A 20,140-nucleotide genomic window follows, 5' to 3' on the forward strand; every position below is an offset into this window, starting at 1 on the left:
ACAGGAGGTGTCAAACTGGGAGGAAGAAGAATAAACTGCATAAGATTTGCTGATGACATGGCATTATTCGCTGAGGATGAAATAACCATAAATAGTATGTTAGAAGAGTTAAACAGCAGCTGTGAGCAATATGGGATGAAGATAAATGTAAAGAAGACAAAGGCAATGGATATAGGATGGAAACCAAAGAATATTAATGTGAGAGCAAACAGTGAAAGAATCCAGCAAGTGGATAGCTTCAAGTACCTGGGATGCACTATAAGCAGTGACATGAGCTGCAAACAAGAAGTGAAAATGAGAATCGCAATAGCAAAAGAAGCTTTCAATAGAAGAAAAAATGTTTTTGTGGACCCATGGACATAGGTCTAAGGAAGAGATTAGTGAAATGTTTTGTGTGGAGTGTAGCAATATATGGTGCAGAAACCTGGACGTTGAGAAGAAATGAAGAGAAACGACTCGAAGCTTTTGAAATGTGGACATGACGAAAAATGGGGCGTGTAAAATGGATGGACAAGGTAAGAAACGAAGCCATACTGAAAAGAGTTGGTGAAAAAAGAACTATACTGGCGACCATCAAGAAGAAGAAAAGAAACTGGTTAGGACACTTAAAATGGAACTGCCTGCTAAGAGATGCCTTGGAGGGAATGGTTGAAGGAGGAAAAGTCCGTGGAAGAGAGACATATCAGCTTATGGATGATATTAAATTAACTGGGTCGTATGCTATTACGAAGCATAAGGCAGAGAATAGGGAAAGCTGGAGATTGCAGTGAAAAACCTGCCAATTAGGCAGAAAATAATGAATGAATAAATATATATATATATATATATATATATATATATATATATATATATATATTTATATATCTTTTATGTTCTGAATCTTGTCCGAGAAAAGTGGAGCAAATGTGAGAATTAAAGTTGGGGGTTTTGAGTTGTTAGAAATAGAGTCACGATTTATTGAGTCATGTTCTTATGGGAGAAATATTAATCAGGAATCGTGTATTGAAATTGCGTGCACTTTTTGCTGGCGTACCATGTAAATTATTTTGATCAAGTTAAATTTGACATTGACTTCGAAGGAAATAAATGTAAAGAAGTGCTATTTAATGTTGTACATGAATCTTATTCAAGTGGGGATTTAAAATGAATGTCAGTTAATCTTGTATCTTACTTTCTTTGAATTAAACATGAACTTTTTAGGATAGATAATAGATCTACAAAATTCACAATGTAGAACAGGGGAGTGCATTAAATAGATTGAATTGTGCTGATTGGGAGATTACATAAACTAGTCGGAAGGGAGAGCTAGACGATTGCCCCATATTTCTGACAAGTTTGTGTTAGAGAAGAGGCATTTTTTTGTTCGATAAAAACAGGGTTCTTTTCACCAGGTGCTGAACACTTTCCATACAGTGGCCTTGTTGAAGGGGTAACCAGCTAAAAGAGTTTAGTAGTTGTATTTTTTTATATATAAATCGCTTCTTCAACTGACATGTATGATGTTATATAATCTTTGGTAGCTTGTAGCAGATATGTCGTACATAGAACTATTTTCAGTAATATTAAATATGTAATATTTATGACCAAAATAAGATTGTAAGTTGCCATTTATGGTGAATTGCCTTATTTGTTTAAAACTAACAACGAAATAAAAAAAAGACTACTCACTCGCTACGAATAGATGTTATCAGTGTATATAAGACTAACTATTCACTACAAAGGAGGGTACTATCCCACGTAAGTAGGTAACCAATATAAATGGATAGTAGCTGAGCGATAACATTATTTATTCACTACAAAAAATATGCTAGCAGAGCATACAAACAAAAGATATCATTACACAATATAATGAGTGTTTTTATATTATACTATTTATCATCTCCTTACCTCATTGCCAACTCCATGTGATGTGTTCTACATGTGGAGGATTACTTATTATACACAGGACGAAATTTTGACAACAGATGCTAGCAGCATGTGCCTAAATATATACCATATATTTACAGGAACAGTCCCAGTTCTTAATTTTGCACCAAAATTTGACTTAATTTTAAAATTCAGTGCACCTGGCAACTCTGTTATGTTGCCACATTCCAGCTGAAATACGTCTTCTGTGGTGCATTCCAAAAGTCACAACAAAACACACAAATCAAATAAATGTAACTGGTCTCCTTAACCTGGTAAAAGTGGGGATTTTATATATATTTATGAAGGGCAGGCAATAGGAAGGCTGCTATATGAGCAGATTAGCAGCAATAAAATGTGCTGCTGATGTCTGTTAATAATAATGAACTACCAAAAGAAAAGGAATCAGCAGCTGCATTGAAGTGTGCTACACCATTACGCATAACTCTTACATGGGGTGGGGGGGGGGCAATGATTAATTTTCTCCAAGAAATGGATGTTAACATGTACTTTGTACTATACACATTACATATAATTTCACCCTACTGAAAAATTCTGTCTACTGTTTTCAGTAGATGAACTGTACTGCTAATGTTTTATATTGTTTTAGTAGCCCAATTGTTTCTACTGTTTTCAGTAGATAAACTGTACTGCTAATGATTTTAACTCTTTTTAGTAGTCCAACTGTTTCCTCTATCTTAAGTAGTTGAACCAAGTTGAACTGTACTCTTAACTTTTTTAGTAATATAATTGTAAAAATAACATATTTTATTGTTGTAGATTAGGCACACACAGGAGATGTACTATGTAGACATTTTCAGCGAAAAATGCAGGCTCGTCCCGGACTCGATCCCGGGTCTCTGGCATACTGTGCCATTGCTCTAACCTGTTCGTCCACACAGGTAAAACAGCGATGGCAAGATATCAGGTGAGGCCAGATCACCTCGGTAGCTCAGTGGTTAGAGCAATGATACGGTATGCCAGAGACCCAGGTTCGAGTCATGGGTGAGCCTGCATTTTTCACTGAAAATGTCTATGTAGTACATCTCCTGTGTGTGCCTAATCTACAGTAACACTGATGAACAAAATTAACTTTTTTTTGCTCCTTGGAACGAAAATAGGTGATTATTTATAATTTGACCCTGCTGAATCCAAATCTGAAAGTAGAAATGCTGTATCACCTATCGTTTTCCCTGGATTTTCATTTTTTGTTTTTAATAAAAATTTAATTCCCTTTGTAATAATACATCGAAATTTGAAATTATTTTTGTTTGTTTGCTCATAAAATAAGATTTAAATATTGAAGTGAATAACTATGAAATATAAAAAAAATTAAAAAATATATATAGGACCGATTTTGACTGTTCAATGAAGAAATTTCATGCAAAAAAAAAAGTAAAAAAACGCATTTTTACTCACATTATCAAAATTTCTTTCTTGAATTCTGCCGTTTGTAACTGCCACCAGAAACCTCTTCCTTGAGGTTCCAACAGTAGTCTGCTAACATGTTCTGTACCGATTTTCCTGCATATCGTTTCTCCATGACAGAAATATCCTGGTGAAATCTCTCGCCGCACTCGTCACTAACCGTGCCCAGGTTAGGGGGGGGGGGGGGGAAGTCCAAATGCGAATGTGAAAAGTGAATTTTCAAGGACATATTGCACCCCATGCACTGATAACACTTGAACAAGTTCTTAACAAGTTCCTTGTAGTTGTCAGATTTCACATTTCCAAGAAAATTACAGCATACTTGTCTGAAAGCTAACCATGTGCATTTCTCTTTTTCTGTTAGCAATTCCACAAAGTTGTCATCATTAATGATCTCACGGATTTGCAGCCCAATAAATATGCCTTCTTCTAACTTACTCACTGAGTTTAGGAAATGTTTTTCTCAAGTATCCAAAACCCTCAAGGTGTTTATCCAAAGCCTTAACAAAATTTTTCATCAGCCCTAACTTTGTATGCAACGGTGGTAACAAAATCTTGTCTTTCTCAAGTAGAGGGTGATTCCTAACACTCTTCTCTCCAGGAATTAAGTTTTTTCGTATGGGCCAATCCACAATGTTGTAATGTTTATCTTTTGCCCGGCTGTCCCAATGCAATGAAAGCAACAACATTTTGTAAACCCAGACTGCATGCCTAACAGTATACCAATTATTTTGAGGTCTCCACATATCTGCCAACCATATTTTACATAATTTATCATTTTTAATATTGTATCCATATTTTCATATGTTTCCTTCATGGTGGAAGAATAGGCAAGGGGTACTGATGGGTATATATTCCCATTATGCAACAATACTACTTTTAAACTATTCTTAGATGAATCTAAAAATAGTCTCCACTCATTTGGGTTGTGACTCCTTCCAAGTTCTTGCAGAAGGCCTTCTACATCATTGCAGTAAGTTAACTCATTACTAACAGAAAAGAAATGTGTCAGTGATTGTTGGCGTTTCCGATATGACACCGTAACACCATCTTGTAATAAATTCCACCCTCCGAGACGAGAACCTAATAATTCTGCTTGAACTTTAGAAAGGTTGAGGTCTCTGACTAGATCATTTAGTTCGGATTGGGAAATAAAGTGAGGTATATTTGGATCAGGAAAATTTGGATCGGTGTTTGAATATGAGGGTCCAGGTTCATCTGGAGAAGCACTGCTTGGTTCTGTTTTATCCACTGTCCATTCTTTAGGAGGCTTAGGAATTGGTATAAAATCATGACTCATATGTTTCTTGGCTGAAGGAACATCAGGATAAAATATAGAATGTTTTGATTTAGAACTATATCCCACTATGTTTGTTAAACAGAAGTAACAATCCGTAGTATGATCTTTTTGTTCTGTCCATATTACAGGGTTTCCGAAGGGCATTGATTTGTGAGTGCCATGAAGCCAACCACGCAAAGTTCACGAACAATTACAACAAATGTTACCTGGTGGCCAGCATTTTCCCTCGTCTACTTTACTTCCAAAATACAACTCATATGCTTTTTTCACTATAGGAGTGATAGTATTTCTCTGTGACTTCGGAGTAAATTCCCCGCAAACATAACAAAACAAATTCGGGTTATTCACACATTTGCATGACATGGCGAACTCATTAATTGAGTTATAATATATTTCTTTAAAAAAAACAATTATGAATGCTCTTATCGTTTTGTTAAAATACAACTTACACTTCACTTCACTATACACAATATTACATTCACAATTTCACGAACATATACAAACATAAAATACGGCTACTCACGAAGGCTACTCGCGAAGTTATCGGAAAGGAAGTTAAGACTAGACTAACCCACAAAAGAACAAATTTTTAACAGAGAAACAGGAAATTACTCTACTGCCAGATGTTTCCTCCACGAAATATTAAGTCATAAACAAACAAGGTCGCTAAAAGGTTCTTATCCATCTGCTAGGAATCAAACGTTAAGCCAGATGCGGAACAGGGTGCGGAGACCTGAAACCATAAAACTATAAAATGTGGGTGTTCTGCAAAAAATTTAGGTGATACAGGAAAGTGGATGCGATATTCGTTATCAGCACATCTGAATACATAAAGATCACTTAGTTTTATTTAAAGGAGTATTTCATTGTTTATCAGTGTAATTAACATCTCTACACTGGGAGGAACCAGGCAACGTTGAAGTCTACTGTGTTTCAAAGGCAACAGATCCCGTTGTGGTAGCACTGGCAGAGACGATTCCACGCAGTTAAAAGGGCGAGAGTGAACAATCAGGTGAGGCCAGACCGGCTTGGTAGCTCAGTGGTTAGAGCAATGGCCCAGTATGGTATAGACCCGGGTTCGAGTCCTGGTCGAGCCTGCATTTTTCGCTGAAAATTTCTACATATTTTGTTGTGTACAGTATATTGCTGTCTGAAAACAGTACTCTTGTCAGTAATGTAAATTTTCTTATCTATACAACTGAAAATGCAATGGAAAAATCGTATAACAAACTAAAATAATTGTATTGTAAAGCATGTGAAACATGCTACTTAAGAATGTGTTCACACAACAAAGTTTTTAAGTGTGTAGCTTTATTGTGGTTAATGCACTTGTAGAAATGTGAGAAACGTACTCTTTTATACATAAGTTGACATAGTGGAAGTTTGAAAAACGTACTCTTTTATACATAAGTTGACATATTGTTCTTCCTATATTCACAGAAAAACTATGTTGATCAAAAAATGGATCCTTTCTGCAATTGCATTACACAGATATAATAATAACCATGGAAATTCCACGCAAAAAAAAATCAACTCAAATGATCATGTATTCAAACTGCTAGCTGCTTTAAGGTTGAGTTATTTCTTAAGAAAATTTGTAGTAAGTTATTTGTTAAGATATATCTGAATTTAGTAGTATTCATTAGAAAAACAGTACTGTTTTCCCAATTCACTCCAAAATCACAGAAAATATGGTGTCAGGAATTAATTTGTCTCTTCCTGGAGTCAATAAATAATTTTATAATATATTATAGCAAGTATTATGCATTATTATTCACATTGTTTTTTCAGTACAGTAGCCCTACTGTAGAGTACAGTAGCTGTACAGTAGATCTACAATAGGATTTCAGTACATTTCACAGTACACAGTGGAAGACATTTGGAAACAGTAGAATTTGTGTACTGATAACAGTAGAAATTTCCAGCAAGGGCAGCCATAGTTTTTTGTAACGTTTTGGAAGGGTGATAAAGGAAACTTATATTTTCAGTCTTAAAAAGGGTTTTCTTCAAGAGGCAACACTATTATGGGGGGAAGGGAAATATCCCTCATTTGCCCCTTGCTAGAAAAATTCTGCAAACAATCATGCCTCTACACAAATAATATATAAGCTGCACATCTTTGTACAACCAGATTTCGACCAACTTTTAAATACATTCTCTTTTAAAAAATTTTAAGAATTTTCATTCTTTACTTGAATACTTGTGCAAATTTCACTTGCTCATTTCTAAGAATGTACCAAGAAAGTACGTTTGCCACAAAATTTCCTGCCATGGTATCTACCTTTGGTAATCTACCATCTCTTTCTACAATATGTAGAAAAGGGAAAATAAAAATTGCAATACTTGCTGAAAGAACTAGCATACTGCATAATTTATTATTTCTTTCCAATAACACACTTATACATCACACATTTCACTCATGTTCATCATCCTAGCAGACCAGCACTTTTTGCAGCTTGCAGAGGCTTTGGTTTGTTTTTTTCAGTACATGATTTTCTGCGTTTCTGCAACAAGAAGAGGATTTCAATGCAACTAACTTGCCTCAGAGCCCATATGTTTTTTCGAAGATCTTTCTTGTCTGAATCGCAGGAAAGCCCTTCTGGAATGTGTAGTAGTCATAACTCGTTTAACATATTAAACTCAAGCAACTTTCGGAACATGCACATGGAATGGCATGTGGCTACTAGACTGTATATTCCTTTCAATCCCAATAGCTACTAGACTGTATATTCCTTTCAATCCCAATACATTCTCTTTTCTTTTTCTTAATTACAGTTTTGCAAATAATGTCTTTGATTAAATCCTTAAGCTAGTCTGTAATAAATGCATATTTTGGAAAGACATGCAGAAATTTCGAAAATTTCTTCCAACCGCAATGTTTTCCTTCTTTAACTGCTGCCCCCTTATTATTTAAGTAATGGATAAATTTTGGTGAATGCTATTCACATTCCTACTATGAGACAGGATCGTTACTTTTTATTTGTGTCAATTAGTCTACAGGAGCATGTACCCAAATTCCAAATGTCCTAAGTTTGTAAATTTTTTTTCTGAAATGTGGGACATATATAACATGTTGTCAGATACTGGTCATTTGTAGAGTAACCATTTGCATCCTTAAGTCCCATGCCAGATCCCAATTTAAATAACATTGAACACTTTCCATTGAAATAGAAGTATGTATAAAAGTATTTTTATGGACACTAAAGAATCTGTGTTGTCATTCGAGTATATAATACTATCATATGTGTTTGTGTATTAATACACAAATAACAAATTCAGTGTAGCCAGGCTTAGTGTGGCATTGTCTCAGAAGAACAAATTTGGTTCAAAATTAAGATTTATGATTTTACATATAAATGAGTGGCTAATACTTACGTTCATGTTGCCTGCATCTGTTGACAAAATTTCACCCTGCTAGTGTTAGCAGCTAAGGAATTATTGCCTAAAAATTGCACTCTTTAACTTAACATGCAAAATCGTCAAACTCGAAACCACTGAAATGCAGCACCCAAATATACTAGTGTCTAGTATATATCTTCTGGATATTCGCGTCAAAATCCTGGATATCCAGGAATGTCCAGTAGACATCCATTGAATATCCTCTGATTTGGTTGATTGGTGTTTATCCCCTCCACTTTCTACAAAGTATGGGAAATTGCGACTGGATCTACAGTTTAAAGTGCGATCCAAAGCACAAGTGCCTCCACTGTGTATCGAACCCAGGACCTCTTGATTACATGGTGTCGATGTTACCACTGTCCATCAGGGAGGCCCAAATATACTTTGAACATCCATATGTCCACTCAGGGGATATCCACGAAGGATATGTTTTTTTTTTACTTTTGGACATGTTTTGGATATCAGTGTGACTTTGTTTCCATAATTGGAGGATTTTCTGGATGTTTTTATTTCATTGTGTGCAAAAGATATATTCTGGACTGAAATTGGACATAATCTGTACATTATCCTGATATTTTTTACATGTACTTTGGATATGAAAAGAACATTACTGGACTACATTTATGCATATCAAAGGCCTTGTATATACATATGATAAGAGGCAATCCTCTCTCTCTCTCTCTCTCTCTCTGTCAGACATGCACAAACACACACACGTGTAGGCATGGATGCACAAAAATTCACATTCTTCAGTACCACAGGCAAGCACACTGCAACTATCCCCTCAATATAACCATGCGTGGTGAGTGAAACAAGGTCTTGTAACTCCAGAAAATTTCTTCTGGCCTGCATGCATGCATGACTTGCTTGATGGAAGAATACTGTATGTACAGTTCAATTGCTTCATTCCATGGTTGCGAGTTATGAATTGATTCTGGATCCCAGAATTTGAATCCTAAAATAACAAAATTGAGACTGGGCACTATCAAAGTATAATTCCACTGGTATCAAAACATTTTACTTTAATTTGTGAATAGCATGGCATTAATGCAAGCCTCAACTACTGGACGAGTCACAGGTGGAGGATAGTGAAACCTTCAGATATAAGGGGGAGCTGCGAATAAGGGGAAACCCAGATAAACAGTACTGGATTCAGGCGGCAAGGGTATCAGTGTGTGGAGGTTGTCCAGTGACTTGAACATAGTCAGCAAATACCACAGATATCTATCGATAACCTTGAGTCATAGCAAATAAACGCCACTGTAAAAGTGTTTGTCTCCACTGCGTTATGGCTCTGGAGAGATCCAGAAAGGCTAAGGTAGTTGGAACCCTGATGGAAAGCAAGGTTGTACCTGAGAACCCACAGGTGTAGGCTGTCGCAGGCCCGATTAGCCGACAGCCGAAAATATAAAAAAAATGGAGAAAAGAAACAAGCAAGCCGGACTGGAAATTGAATATGGGAACACTGACAGGAAGGACTAAAGAAATTGTGAATCTAATAGAAGAACGATCGACGTCTTTGGAATGAGCGAAACAAAATGGAAAAGAAAAAGAGAAATGAAATTGAGGAAAGACTATAATCTGTACTGGGCAAGGATCGAAAAGGGCAGGCAAAGTGAGATTGAATTTGTAGGGAGAAGTGGAGTAAGTGAGGAAAGAGAATGGGTAAAGGACAGAATAATGAAACTAATAATGAATGTAAGAGGGAAAATAATAGAAATAATTCAAGTGTATGCCCCACAAACAGGATGTACAATGGAGGAGAAAGAAGAATTTGAAGAAGACTTGGAAGAACATGTAGGAAGGGAATGGAAGATTCTGATGGCTGATTTTACTGCACAAGTAGGAATAGACAGGAAAGGATATATGGTAATACTTGGATCAGATGGATGAGGACAGAGGAATGAGGAGGGAAGAAAGCTTCTGGACTTCTGTAAGAGAAACGGACTGTCAGTAGGTAATAGCTGGTTTAAGAAGAAATATGACAGCCATATAATTACAAGATACAGTTGAAATAATGAACAGAAGACTGAAATAGAATATAAATTGGTAAACAAGGAAGTAAAGAAAATAATGAATACCATTAAAGTATACCCAGTGAGAACTTGGACAGTGACCACAGGCTACTACTAGGAGATGGAAAATAATAAATTGTAGGAAGGAACAAGAGATAAGGATAAGTGTGTGGAAATTGAAGTATAAGATGATAATAGAGAAATATCAAAAAAATATTGCGAATAAATGTGCCAAGAGATGAACCCAAAAGAGTAGAAACAGATTGGACAAGATTTAAAACAGCTAGTAGATGCAGCCAAGGAGGTACGTGTAAAGGCAAGCAGACAAGATTTAAAACAGCTAGTAGATGCAGCCAAAGAGGTATGTGGAAAGGCAAGCAAGAAAAGAAAGATGAAAGAAACACCTTTGTGGAATCGAGGAACTAGAGAGGCAGAAAAAAATGATGGATTTAGGAAATTTAAATCACAAAATTCGCGAAAGAGTACATGGGAAAGAAGAAAGACAAGAACAGCAGTAAAGGAGGAAGGAAGAAATTGGATGGACGGGAACAACAAAGAATTGTATGGATTAGTGAGATAAAGGATAAGAGAAATTGGAGACAGCTGTAGGCTAAGGGATGTAAGGGGATAGTTTGTAGAAGAAGATGTAGAAATAAGGAGAATGTGTGGCGAGAGAGAGAGAGAGAGAAGTTCTGAGAGATTCGACAGTTGGACTAATAGTTCCCTATATTCAAGAAGGGCGACAGATGAATAACACTGATGTGACACTTAGCAAAGGTGTATGAGAAAATATTAGAGAAACGAATAAGGAAAGTAACAGAGCTGAACATGATAGACGAACAATACGGATTTAGAAGAGGCAGATCAAAGGTAGATCTGATATTCACCAGAAGGGAAATGCAGGAAAGGCACTACGGGTATGGAAATGATTTGGTTATGGCATTCCTAGATATAGAAGAGACATTCAATACCATGGTCAAAACAAAGGTTTGGAAGGCTCGAAGAGAGAAAGGAGTCGAGGAAAATATAGTGTGTAGAGTGCAGCGCTGTCGAAGGGCACCAGTAGGAAGATAGGAATGGTTCAGTATAAATAATGAAAAACAGGGAAGTGCACTTTCCCCACTGCTCTTCATAATTACAATGGATGCAATTAACGAACAGGTGGGGAAGAAGATAGGAGAGGAAGAGATGAAGGTTCTGTTGTTCACTGATGACTTGGTAATATGGGGGAACACAGAAGAAGTAGTACAGAAACAGCTTGATAACTGGAATGAGGAAATGAGAAGAGCAGGAATGAAATTCAGTGCAGAAAAGAGCGAGGTGCTAATAACAACAATAGACAGAGCCAGAAATGAACCTAGAATAGAGATGGACATGGAAGAGTTGAGGGTAGTGTCAAATATCTAGGAAGCATAATTGAGAGAAGTGAAGAATAGATGTGGAGGTAAACAAGAGGACAAAAAGGTGGTGGACTATATCAAAGCATTCAAAGATTAATATGGAACACTGATGTACCTATGAAATGCTAGAAGATAATATATAATACATACTATGTGCTAATAATTCCTTATGGAGAAGAGACTTGGACAATGACGGAGAGGGACAAAAGAAATATGCAGGCAGTGGGGATGATTTTTTTAAGGAGTATATTGGGGAAGACTAGAAGGGATAGAATAAGGAATGGGGAGATCCGACAAAATGTTATTGTGGTGAAGCTTCTGGACAGGTTTGATTAGGTACAGATGAGATGGTTGAGACACAGAAGAGGATGGATGCAGAAAGACTACCAGTAAGAGTTTTCCATACACAAGGAGTGGGAAAAGAACCAAGGGGGAGACCAAGATATCGGTGGAAAGAGAAGATAGTGGAGAGTGTTAGAAAGAGAGGAGTGATGCAAGATCAATAAAAATGGAGAGGCTTGACTTCTATGCCGAGCCAGCCAGAGGCAGGAAACGGCAACGGATGATGATGTGGACATAATACTGAATATTCCATAAATATCCAGAATGGGAGATCCTCTAGATATACAGGACAGGAAATTTTCTCGATATCCAGGAGGATGTCCTATCCTGCATATCATACTCGAAAGAAACCCTTTTTTGTCCAAGATGCTACAAGTCATTTGGAATGATATGTACATTGTGGATATCCCTTGGAGATTTGTGCTAATGGGTCATGACTGATGGAGGTTGCAAATGATATACTAACATATGGCCAGATGTAAAATTATCACCCTTTGAAAATTTATTGCACATATATCTAACTGAAAGGTGCATTAATGCTGATTTCTACCTGTTATTAATTTATGGTGCCCTCTGGGCGTGACGGAGTAGTTAGCACATTGCACTACAATTACAACAGTCCTGGGTTCGAATTCTGGCATGGCTATGGGTGTATTTGAGAATCCATTCATCAGTTTCATCATATCATCACTCATCTTCATGATAACCAGATGTGGCAGAAAAGTAAAGTAAAATAAACAAAACCAATAAATATTATTCTTTTATAGACTTTTCTGTATTGTTTAAACCAATAATGTTAAGCTTTGAAAAATATATCAATGATGGGGCTTCATGATGTGTAAAACTCCCTTACAGTTTTATGGTACAGTCAATTAAAATTTTGGGTCATCTATTGAATCACTCTAAAAGGTGAAGTACTTGAAGTTATTTGTAGTGTTATGCAAATAGTACTTTTATTTTGAAATAATGTTTCATTCTTCATAATTTTATCATTTGAAATTTCAAATAATTAGGTTGTAGCTACTAATCACTAATTTCCGTTGTGAAATTGTTACAAGAAAATTTAAAAACCATGTGAGATAGTAGCGCACTTTTTCTGAGATATCCTTTCATAACTTGTCTTTACTATATATATTTTCCAGATTATTACTGAAATATACATTGATTAAATTTGCTCTTCAATAAAAATATTTGTTCAATGATATACATTCATATCTTAGAGATACTTATGTTTTAACTCAAAACCCAAATCACTTCAAATAGGATTTATTTTTTGCAGCTTGATACTAGACTCAACATCCTGCTCTGCGACAAAGAATAGTGGAAGTATTCTAGAATCTAAAAGAGAAGGAGAATCTACACAATCTTCAAACTCGGAGGGTTTTGTCATTTTGAATGATGCAAGTAATTTGTTTGATGATGAATGTGAACTTTCGGTTCACATGCGAAATGATTCTAGAACAAAATCTTTTCAGTGCTCAATGTGCAAGGAATTATTTATACAGAAGGAAAGTCTTGAAAATCATTTAATGAATCATTCTAAAGCGAGGCCCTATGTGTGTTCAACATGTAACAAATGTTTTACACAGAAGGAACATCTTGAAAAACATTTAAGAATTCATTCTGGAGAGAAGCCCTATGTGTGTTCAACATGTAACAAATCATTTACACGAAAGGAAGGTCTTGAAAAACATTTAAGAATTCATTCTGGAGAGAAGCCCTATGTGTGTTCAACATGTAACAAATCATTTACATGGAAGGGACATCTTGAAAAACATTTAAGAATTCATTCTGGAGAGAAGCCCTATGTGTGTTCAACATGTAACAAATCATTTACACGAAAGGATGGTCTTGGTAAACATTTAAGAATTCATTCTGGAGAGAAGCCCTATCTGTGTTCAACATGTAACAAATCATTTACATGGAAGGGACATCTTGAAAAACATTTAAGAATTCATTCTGGAGAGAAGCCCTATGTGTGTTCAACATGTAACAAATCATTTACACGAAAGGATGGTCTTGGTAAACATTTAAGAATTCATTCTGGAGAGAAGCCCTATGTGTGTTCAACATGTAACAAATCATTTACACGGAAGGAACATCTTGACAAACATTTACGAATTCATTTTGGAGAGAAGCCCTATGTGTGTTCAACATGTAACAAATCATTTACACGGAAGGAATATCTTGAAGAACATTTAAGAATTCATTCTGGAGAGAAGCCCTATGTGTGTTCAACATGTAACAAATCATTTACACGAAAGGAAGGTCTTGAAAAACATTTAAGAATTCATTCTGGAGAGAAGCCCTATGTGTGTTCAACATGTAACAACTCATTTACACGGAAGGAACATCTTGAAAAACATTTAAGAATTCATTCTGGAGAGAAGCCCTATGTGTGTTCAACATGTAACAAATCATTTACACGAAAGGAAGGTCTTAAAAAACATTTAAGAGTTCATACAGGAGAGTAGCTGTATGTGCGTTCAACATGTAACAAATCATTTACATGGAAGGAACATCTTGGAAAACATTTAAGAATTCATACTGAAGAAAATCCCCATGTGTGTTCAACATGTAATAAATAATTTGCACCGAAGGAAGATCTTAGAAAACATTTGATAATTACACTGGAGAAAAGCCCCATGTGTGCTCAACATGTAATAAATCTTTTACACAGAAGGAACATCTTGGAAGATATTTAATAATTCATTTTGGAGAGAAGTCCTATGTGTGTTTAACATGTAACAAATCATTTACACGGAAGGAACATTTTGAAAAACATTTAAGAATTCATACTGGAGAGAAGCTCTATGTGAGTTCAACATGTAACTAATCATTTACACAGAACGAACATCTTGAAAATCATTTAAAAATTCATACTGGAGAGAAGCCAAATGTGTGTTCAACATGTAGCAAATCATTTTCGTAAAAGGTAGGTCTTGAAAAACATTTAAGAATTCATACTAGAGAAATGCCCCATGTGTATTCAACATGGAACAAATCATTTCCACGAAAGGAACATCTTGAAAAACATTTAAGAATTCATTATGGAGATAAGCCCTATGTGTGTTGAACATGTAACAAATCATTTCCACGGAAGGAATATCTTGAAAAACATTTAAGAATTCATTCTGGAGAGAAGCCCTATGTGTTTTCAACATGTAACAAATCATTATCGAAAGGAAGGTCTTGAAAAACATTTATGAGTTCATACAGGAGAGTAGCCCTATGTGTGTTCAACATGTAACAAATCATTTACATGGAAGGAACATCTTGGAAAACATTTAAGAATTCACACTGAAGAAAATCCCCATGTGTGTTCAACAAGTAATAAATAATTTGCACGGAAAGAAGATATTAGAAAACATTTAATAATTACACTGGAGAAAAGCACCATGTGTGTTCAACATGTAACAAATCATTTACACGGAAGGAACATCTTCAAAACCATTTAAGAATTCATTGTGGTGAGAAGACCTATGTGTCTTCTACGTCTAACAAATCATTTACATGAAAGGAAGGTCTTGAAAAACATTTAAGAATTCATATTGGCGGAAATCCGTATGTGTGTTCAACATGTAATAAATCAATTGCACAGAAGGAAGATCTTAGAAAACATTTAATAATTCACACTGGAGAGAAGCCCTATGTGTGTTCAACATGTAAAAGTGATTTGCACTGATGCAGGATCTTAGACGACATTCAGAAATTCATAGAACTTAAAAGCCTATTTTCTATTCAAGATTTAATAATTTTTTTACGAATCCAATTAATTCAAGATACTTAAGGTGTCATATTTGTGTAGGCTTTTGTGTTCTGGTATGTGTATGTATTTAATGTGCACTAAATAATTTTGAAAAATGGAATCTTTTTTTATGTGGGTACAGAAGTTTGTGTCACAGTCCATTTGTTCTTTCACCTAATTGAGAGGTCGTTTCATCAGACTGCAACTTACTATTTTTGCTTCATTATCAACATCCACCAAGCCAGCTTAAGCATGGAGCCGCTAGTTCTCTGGCTGTCCTCATTCATACTTCAACATGTAGATACTAATTACCAAGAAAAATGACTTTTCAATTAGTTTAGGGGGCATCTGGCTTCTAGCATAAGGGATAGACCCTAATTACACCTACAAGATCATGTGTTAAGAATTATACACGGTGTTTCGTAAGTTCGTTTACAACGCTTGGGAGGTGATTGTACGAGTGAAAATAACGTGGAAAGTTCATGTAACGAAATTCCGGAAACGGCTTTGTTGCCGAGTTATTGACGTTTGGAAACGTGGGAAAATGATTTTCCGAAGGGAATAATGGCAAAACGGGTGGAGAGAAGTCGTCGGTGTTGGGCGGTCCACTAAGAAATTGGGTACGCTCTTGTCCAAACACGCGGCAATGTTGTGCAATGTCGGCGCAAGGGATTCCCCAGATGACGCGAACGAAGACGTTGACGGGAGTGGGGTGGGTGTGCGTTCTGTGTGAGCTGTTATCGACGAAAATTTTCAGGTGTTGAATGGCACCAAAAAACAAAGAAAATTTCCTGAGCGAAGCGCACCATAACGAGAAAATGAACTGTCATAGGTTGCATACCCTGAAGGGCACACAGTATGCTTAATGGAGATGTGAAGGGAACCTCATGACAGACGGTTTTCAAAGTGTCCACCATGTACTTCCAAGCAGAGGCGACAACGGCGAATCAAGGATTGTCTAGTGCGACCCAACAACCCCGGCGTTTCTGCTATCGATGCTGCAGCTACATTGATACGGGTAACGAGGTCCTCGGCTGACACGACAGGTGTTTCGTAAACGAGGCGTTTCATCTCTCCCCAGAGGAAGAAATCCAGGGGTGTAATATCAGGCGATCGAGGTGGCATGGCACAGGCCCTCCCCTGCCAATGCACTGGTTGTGGAATACGGTATTGAGGAAATGGCGCACATTAGGATCGATATGTGGGTGTGCACCGTCATGTTGAAACCACAGTCTTTGTCTCAGTGCCAACGGCACGTCCTCTAGTAGTTCAGGCAAAACCTCACTGAGAAATGCTTGATAAGTGGGACCACATAGGCGAACAGGGAGACTGTACGGTCCAATCAAATGGTCATGCAGTATCCCGCACCACACATTCGCTGCAAATCTGTGCTGATGATGTGCCACTAGCAGTGCATGTGGATTTTCATGTTCCCACACATGAGTGTTTTTACTATTGAACACACCAGTTTTCCTGAAGATAGCCTCATCAGTCCATAGTACCGTATTCTGAAAATTGGGGATAGTTTCAATTTGATGAACAAACCATTGGCAAAAGTCCTCACGTGGGCCAAAGTCCCGAGGTAAAAAGTCTTGCACCTTCTTCAATTTGTACGGGTGCATCCCCTCTTCTGCCAGGACTCGCCACACATTCACATGGGAGGTGTTTCGTTCGTGGGCTAGTGCGCGCGTACTGGTGCCTGGATGATCCATCACTGCAGTTAGCACATCTTCCACAAACCGTCGTCCAACTTCTCGACGAGGTGGCAACACTGATCCTGTTTCCCGAAGTCTAGTGTCTACAGTTTGAAATAAGGTGTGCGATGGTAACACCCTATTTGGAAAACGTGCCCCGTACAGACGCCTTGCAGCACGGCTATTACCTCCAGCCTCCCCATAAATCAGATGCATGTCCGCCAGCTCTTGGGACGTGTATGCAGCCATCCCTTACACCGGGCTACAAGTGTTTATGGCCGTTAACACTAGTACACTTCACAGAACACGATGGGCTGTGGCTAAGAATTAACACGTAACACTGCTAGGTCAAATGTTTGCCCAACACTACTGTCCAAGAACCTCAAGTCTTTCCATTCAACCGTGAATGTTTAACAACCTGCTGCTGGCACAGCACCTGAAGCACGAATGGCACAGACACGTGCGCTCCTTCACGAGGAAACCTACACTGTTGGTGCCCCTAGCGGGAAATGTGGTACATAACGTCAGATCACACGGACACCCATCTGCCCTTCAGGGTATGCAACCTATGACAGTTCATTTTTTTCGTTTTTACGTCATGGTGCCCTTCGCTCAGGAAATTTTCTTTGTTTTTTGGTGCCATTCAACACATGCCAATTTTCGTTGATACCAGCCCACGCAGAACGCACACCCACCCCACTCCCGTCATCGTCTTCGTTCGCGTCCTTTGGGGAATCCCTTGCGCCGACATTGCCGCGTGTTTTGACAAGAGCGTACCCAATTTCTTAGTGGAACACCCAACACCGACGACTTCTCTCCACCCGTTTTGCCATTATTCACTTCGGAAAATCATTTTCCCCCGTTTCCCACGTTTTCAAACGTCAATAACTCGGCAACAAAGCCGTTTCCGGAATTTCGTTACATGAACTTTCCACCTTATTTTCACTCGTACAATCACCTCCCAAGCGTTGTAAACTAACTTACGAAACACCCTGTATATCTTCAGATGAGGAAACATAAAGAAAAATGAACTCATAAGTTTACAACTTATATAGTTTATATTCTTAATACATGTTGTGAATGATTCAAAAGTTGAGTAATATGCAGTCTTCTTTTAATCTTCTATTTTTATGTTTACATTATACTTCAATACTTCCAATCAGTAAATGATTAAATTAAATTAATGATTAAACATTGGTTTACAACTCATGTTTGTTCACATGGCAAGGGGCTTATATCTATAAAACATTATCATGATCTGCAAGTAAAAGTATGTAGCATACCTTCCTATGCATTTCCTTTGTACTAAACAATACGCGTTTTGTAGACTGACAAGAACGATGACTTCAGTAAACAAGAACCTTTGCTGTGTTCGTGAATGCATAAAATTGTGTTAAATATTCATAATTGGAGGCAACGTATCCCAGGCATGATTCCTGAGACTTAGATTGAAATACTGAAGTGTACTTTAAGTAAACATATTGACAACATATTAATAGGCCTCAGAACTGACTGGAAACTTACAAATTTAAAAATAAATGAAATTCGACTTGCTGTTCAAGTGGGATTGAACCTTTTTTTTGGAAATTTTATTTTCTATAATCATATGATGTAAAAGTTTTCAGCTTACATAGGATTCTATTTGCTCCAAGTTACATCAAAATCGAAGAATATGTAGTATTATGCTAAAGTAAAAGATTCAGGAAAGTAGTATAAGGTTCTCCGTGTCTGTCCTATGTAAGAAAAGGCATGAGCCTTTTTCTCTGCCGCAAATAATTAAATAAGGCACTGCAGCTAGTTATCGAGTCCTGGCCTCCATTATAGAGCCCTCCATGCTTCTCTGTCCAATGCTTTCCTCCTCCAATTTCTCATTCCTTTCACATCTTCCTCCATCTTCTACCTCTTATTGTACTATAAGCCAATATCTTGAGAATGCGATGTGCATCCATTCTTTGGACATGTCCTGCCCACTCTAGTCTTTTAAATTTAATAAAGTGGGATATACATAATTTCTTATATAGATGGCACAATTCATTGTTATATCTTAGTCTCCATCCATCCCAGTATCTTACTGGTCCCCAAATTCTTCTCAGAATTTTCCTTTGAAAAACATCCAGGTCCATCTCGGATTTCTTATTGAACGTCCAGCTCTCGCTTCCATAGAAGAATGTGGGTCTGATTATAGATTTATATATTTTAATTTTAGTTGCTGTGTACTTCCATGGTTTTGAATATTGGCGATAGGGAAAAATAAACTTTTTTCCCCCTGATTTATTCTTCTTTTGATTTCATAGCTTTCATTTCCATTTTTATGTATTTTTGCTCCCAAATATACAAATTCTTTTACTAGGTCAATATCGTCATTACCTACTGATATTGTTTTTCTTGCAGCATATGCCTTGGTCTTTCGACTCTGGATCATCATTTTTGTTTTATTTAAATTTATTTGTAGGCAAACTGTTTCAGCTGCTTTTTAAAAATTGAGTATATGTTTCATTTGCTGCAGCCATTGTTCCTGAAATGATAATTACATCGTCTGCATAAGCCATTATCTGAGTGGTTATAGATACTATAGTGCCATTTCTGTGTATGTTAGTTTGTCTTATTATATATTCTGAAACCATATTGACAAGTAAATGAGCAAGTCCGTCACTTTGTTTCAATCCCTGGTTCACTAGTATGTCTTCTGTGAGTTTGTTCTGTATTTTAATTTGGCTTTTGGTTCCTGTCATTGTCTGACTAATCAGATTAATCAGTATTTCTGGTATTTTAAATGTCCGTTATATATTTGCCAATTGCCCTCTCTGTACACTATCATATGCCTGTTTAAAATCTATAAAAATCATGTATAGATCAACATTGTATTCCCATCATCTCTCAGCAATCTGTCTTAATGTGTACATCTGGTC

General features: G+C 36.9%; 1 protein-coding gene across 1 annotated transcript in view; it reads left to right on the plus strand.

The window, feature by feature from the left end:
• LOC145981162 (uncharacterized) overlaps positions 1-19,775 on the plus strand; it is a 41,043-nt gene extending 21,268 nt beyond the window's left edge. The window contains exons 4-5 of the mRNA XM_083114291.1: positions 13,069-14,114; positions 19,738-19,775. Coding sequence (XP_082970417.1) covers positions 13,069-14,114; positions 19,738-19,775 — 1,084 coding nt within the window. The remainder of the gene's footprint in view (positions 1-13,068; positions 14,115-19,737) is intronic.
• The last annotated feature ends 365 nt before the right edge of the window (positions 19,776-20,140 follow it).

Source organism: Lepisma saccharinum, chromosome 29 (assembly GCF_977018435.1).
Source record: "Lepisma saccharinum chromosome 29, izLepSacc3.1, whole genome shotgun sequence".
Classification (NCBI taxonomy): domain Eukaryota; kingdom Metazoa; phylum Arthropoda; class Insecta; order Zygentoma; family Lepismatidae; genus Lepisma; species Lepisma saccharinum.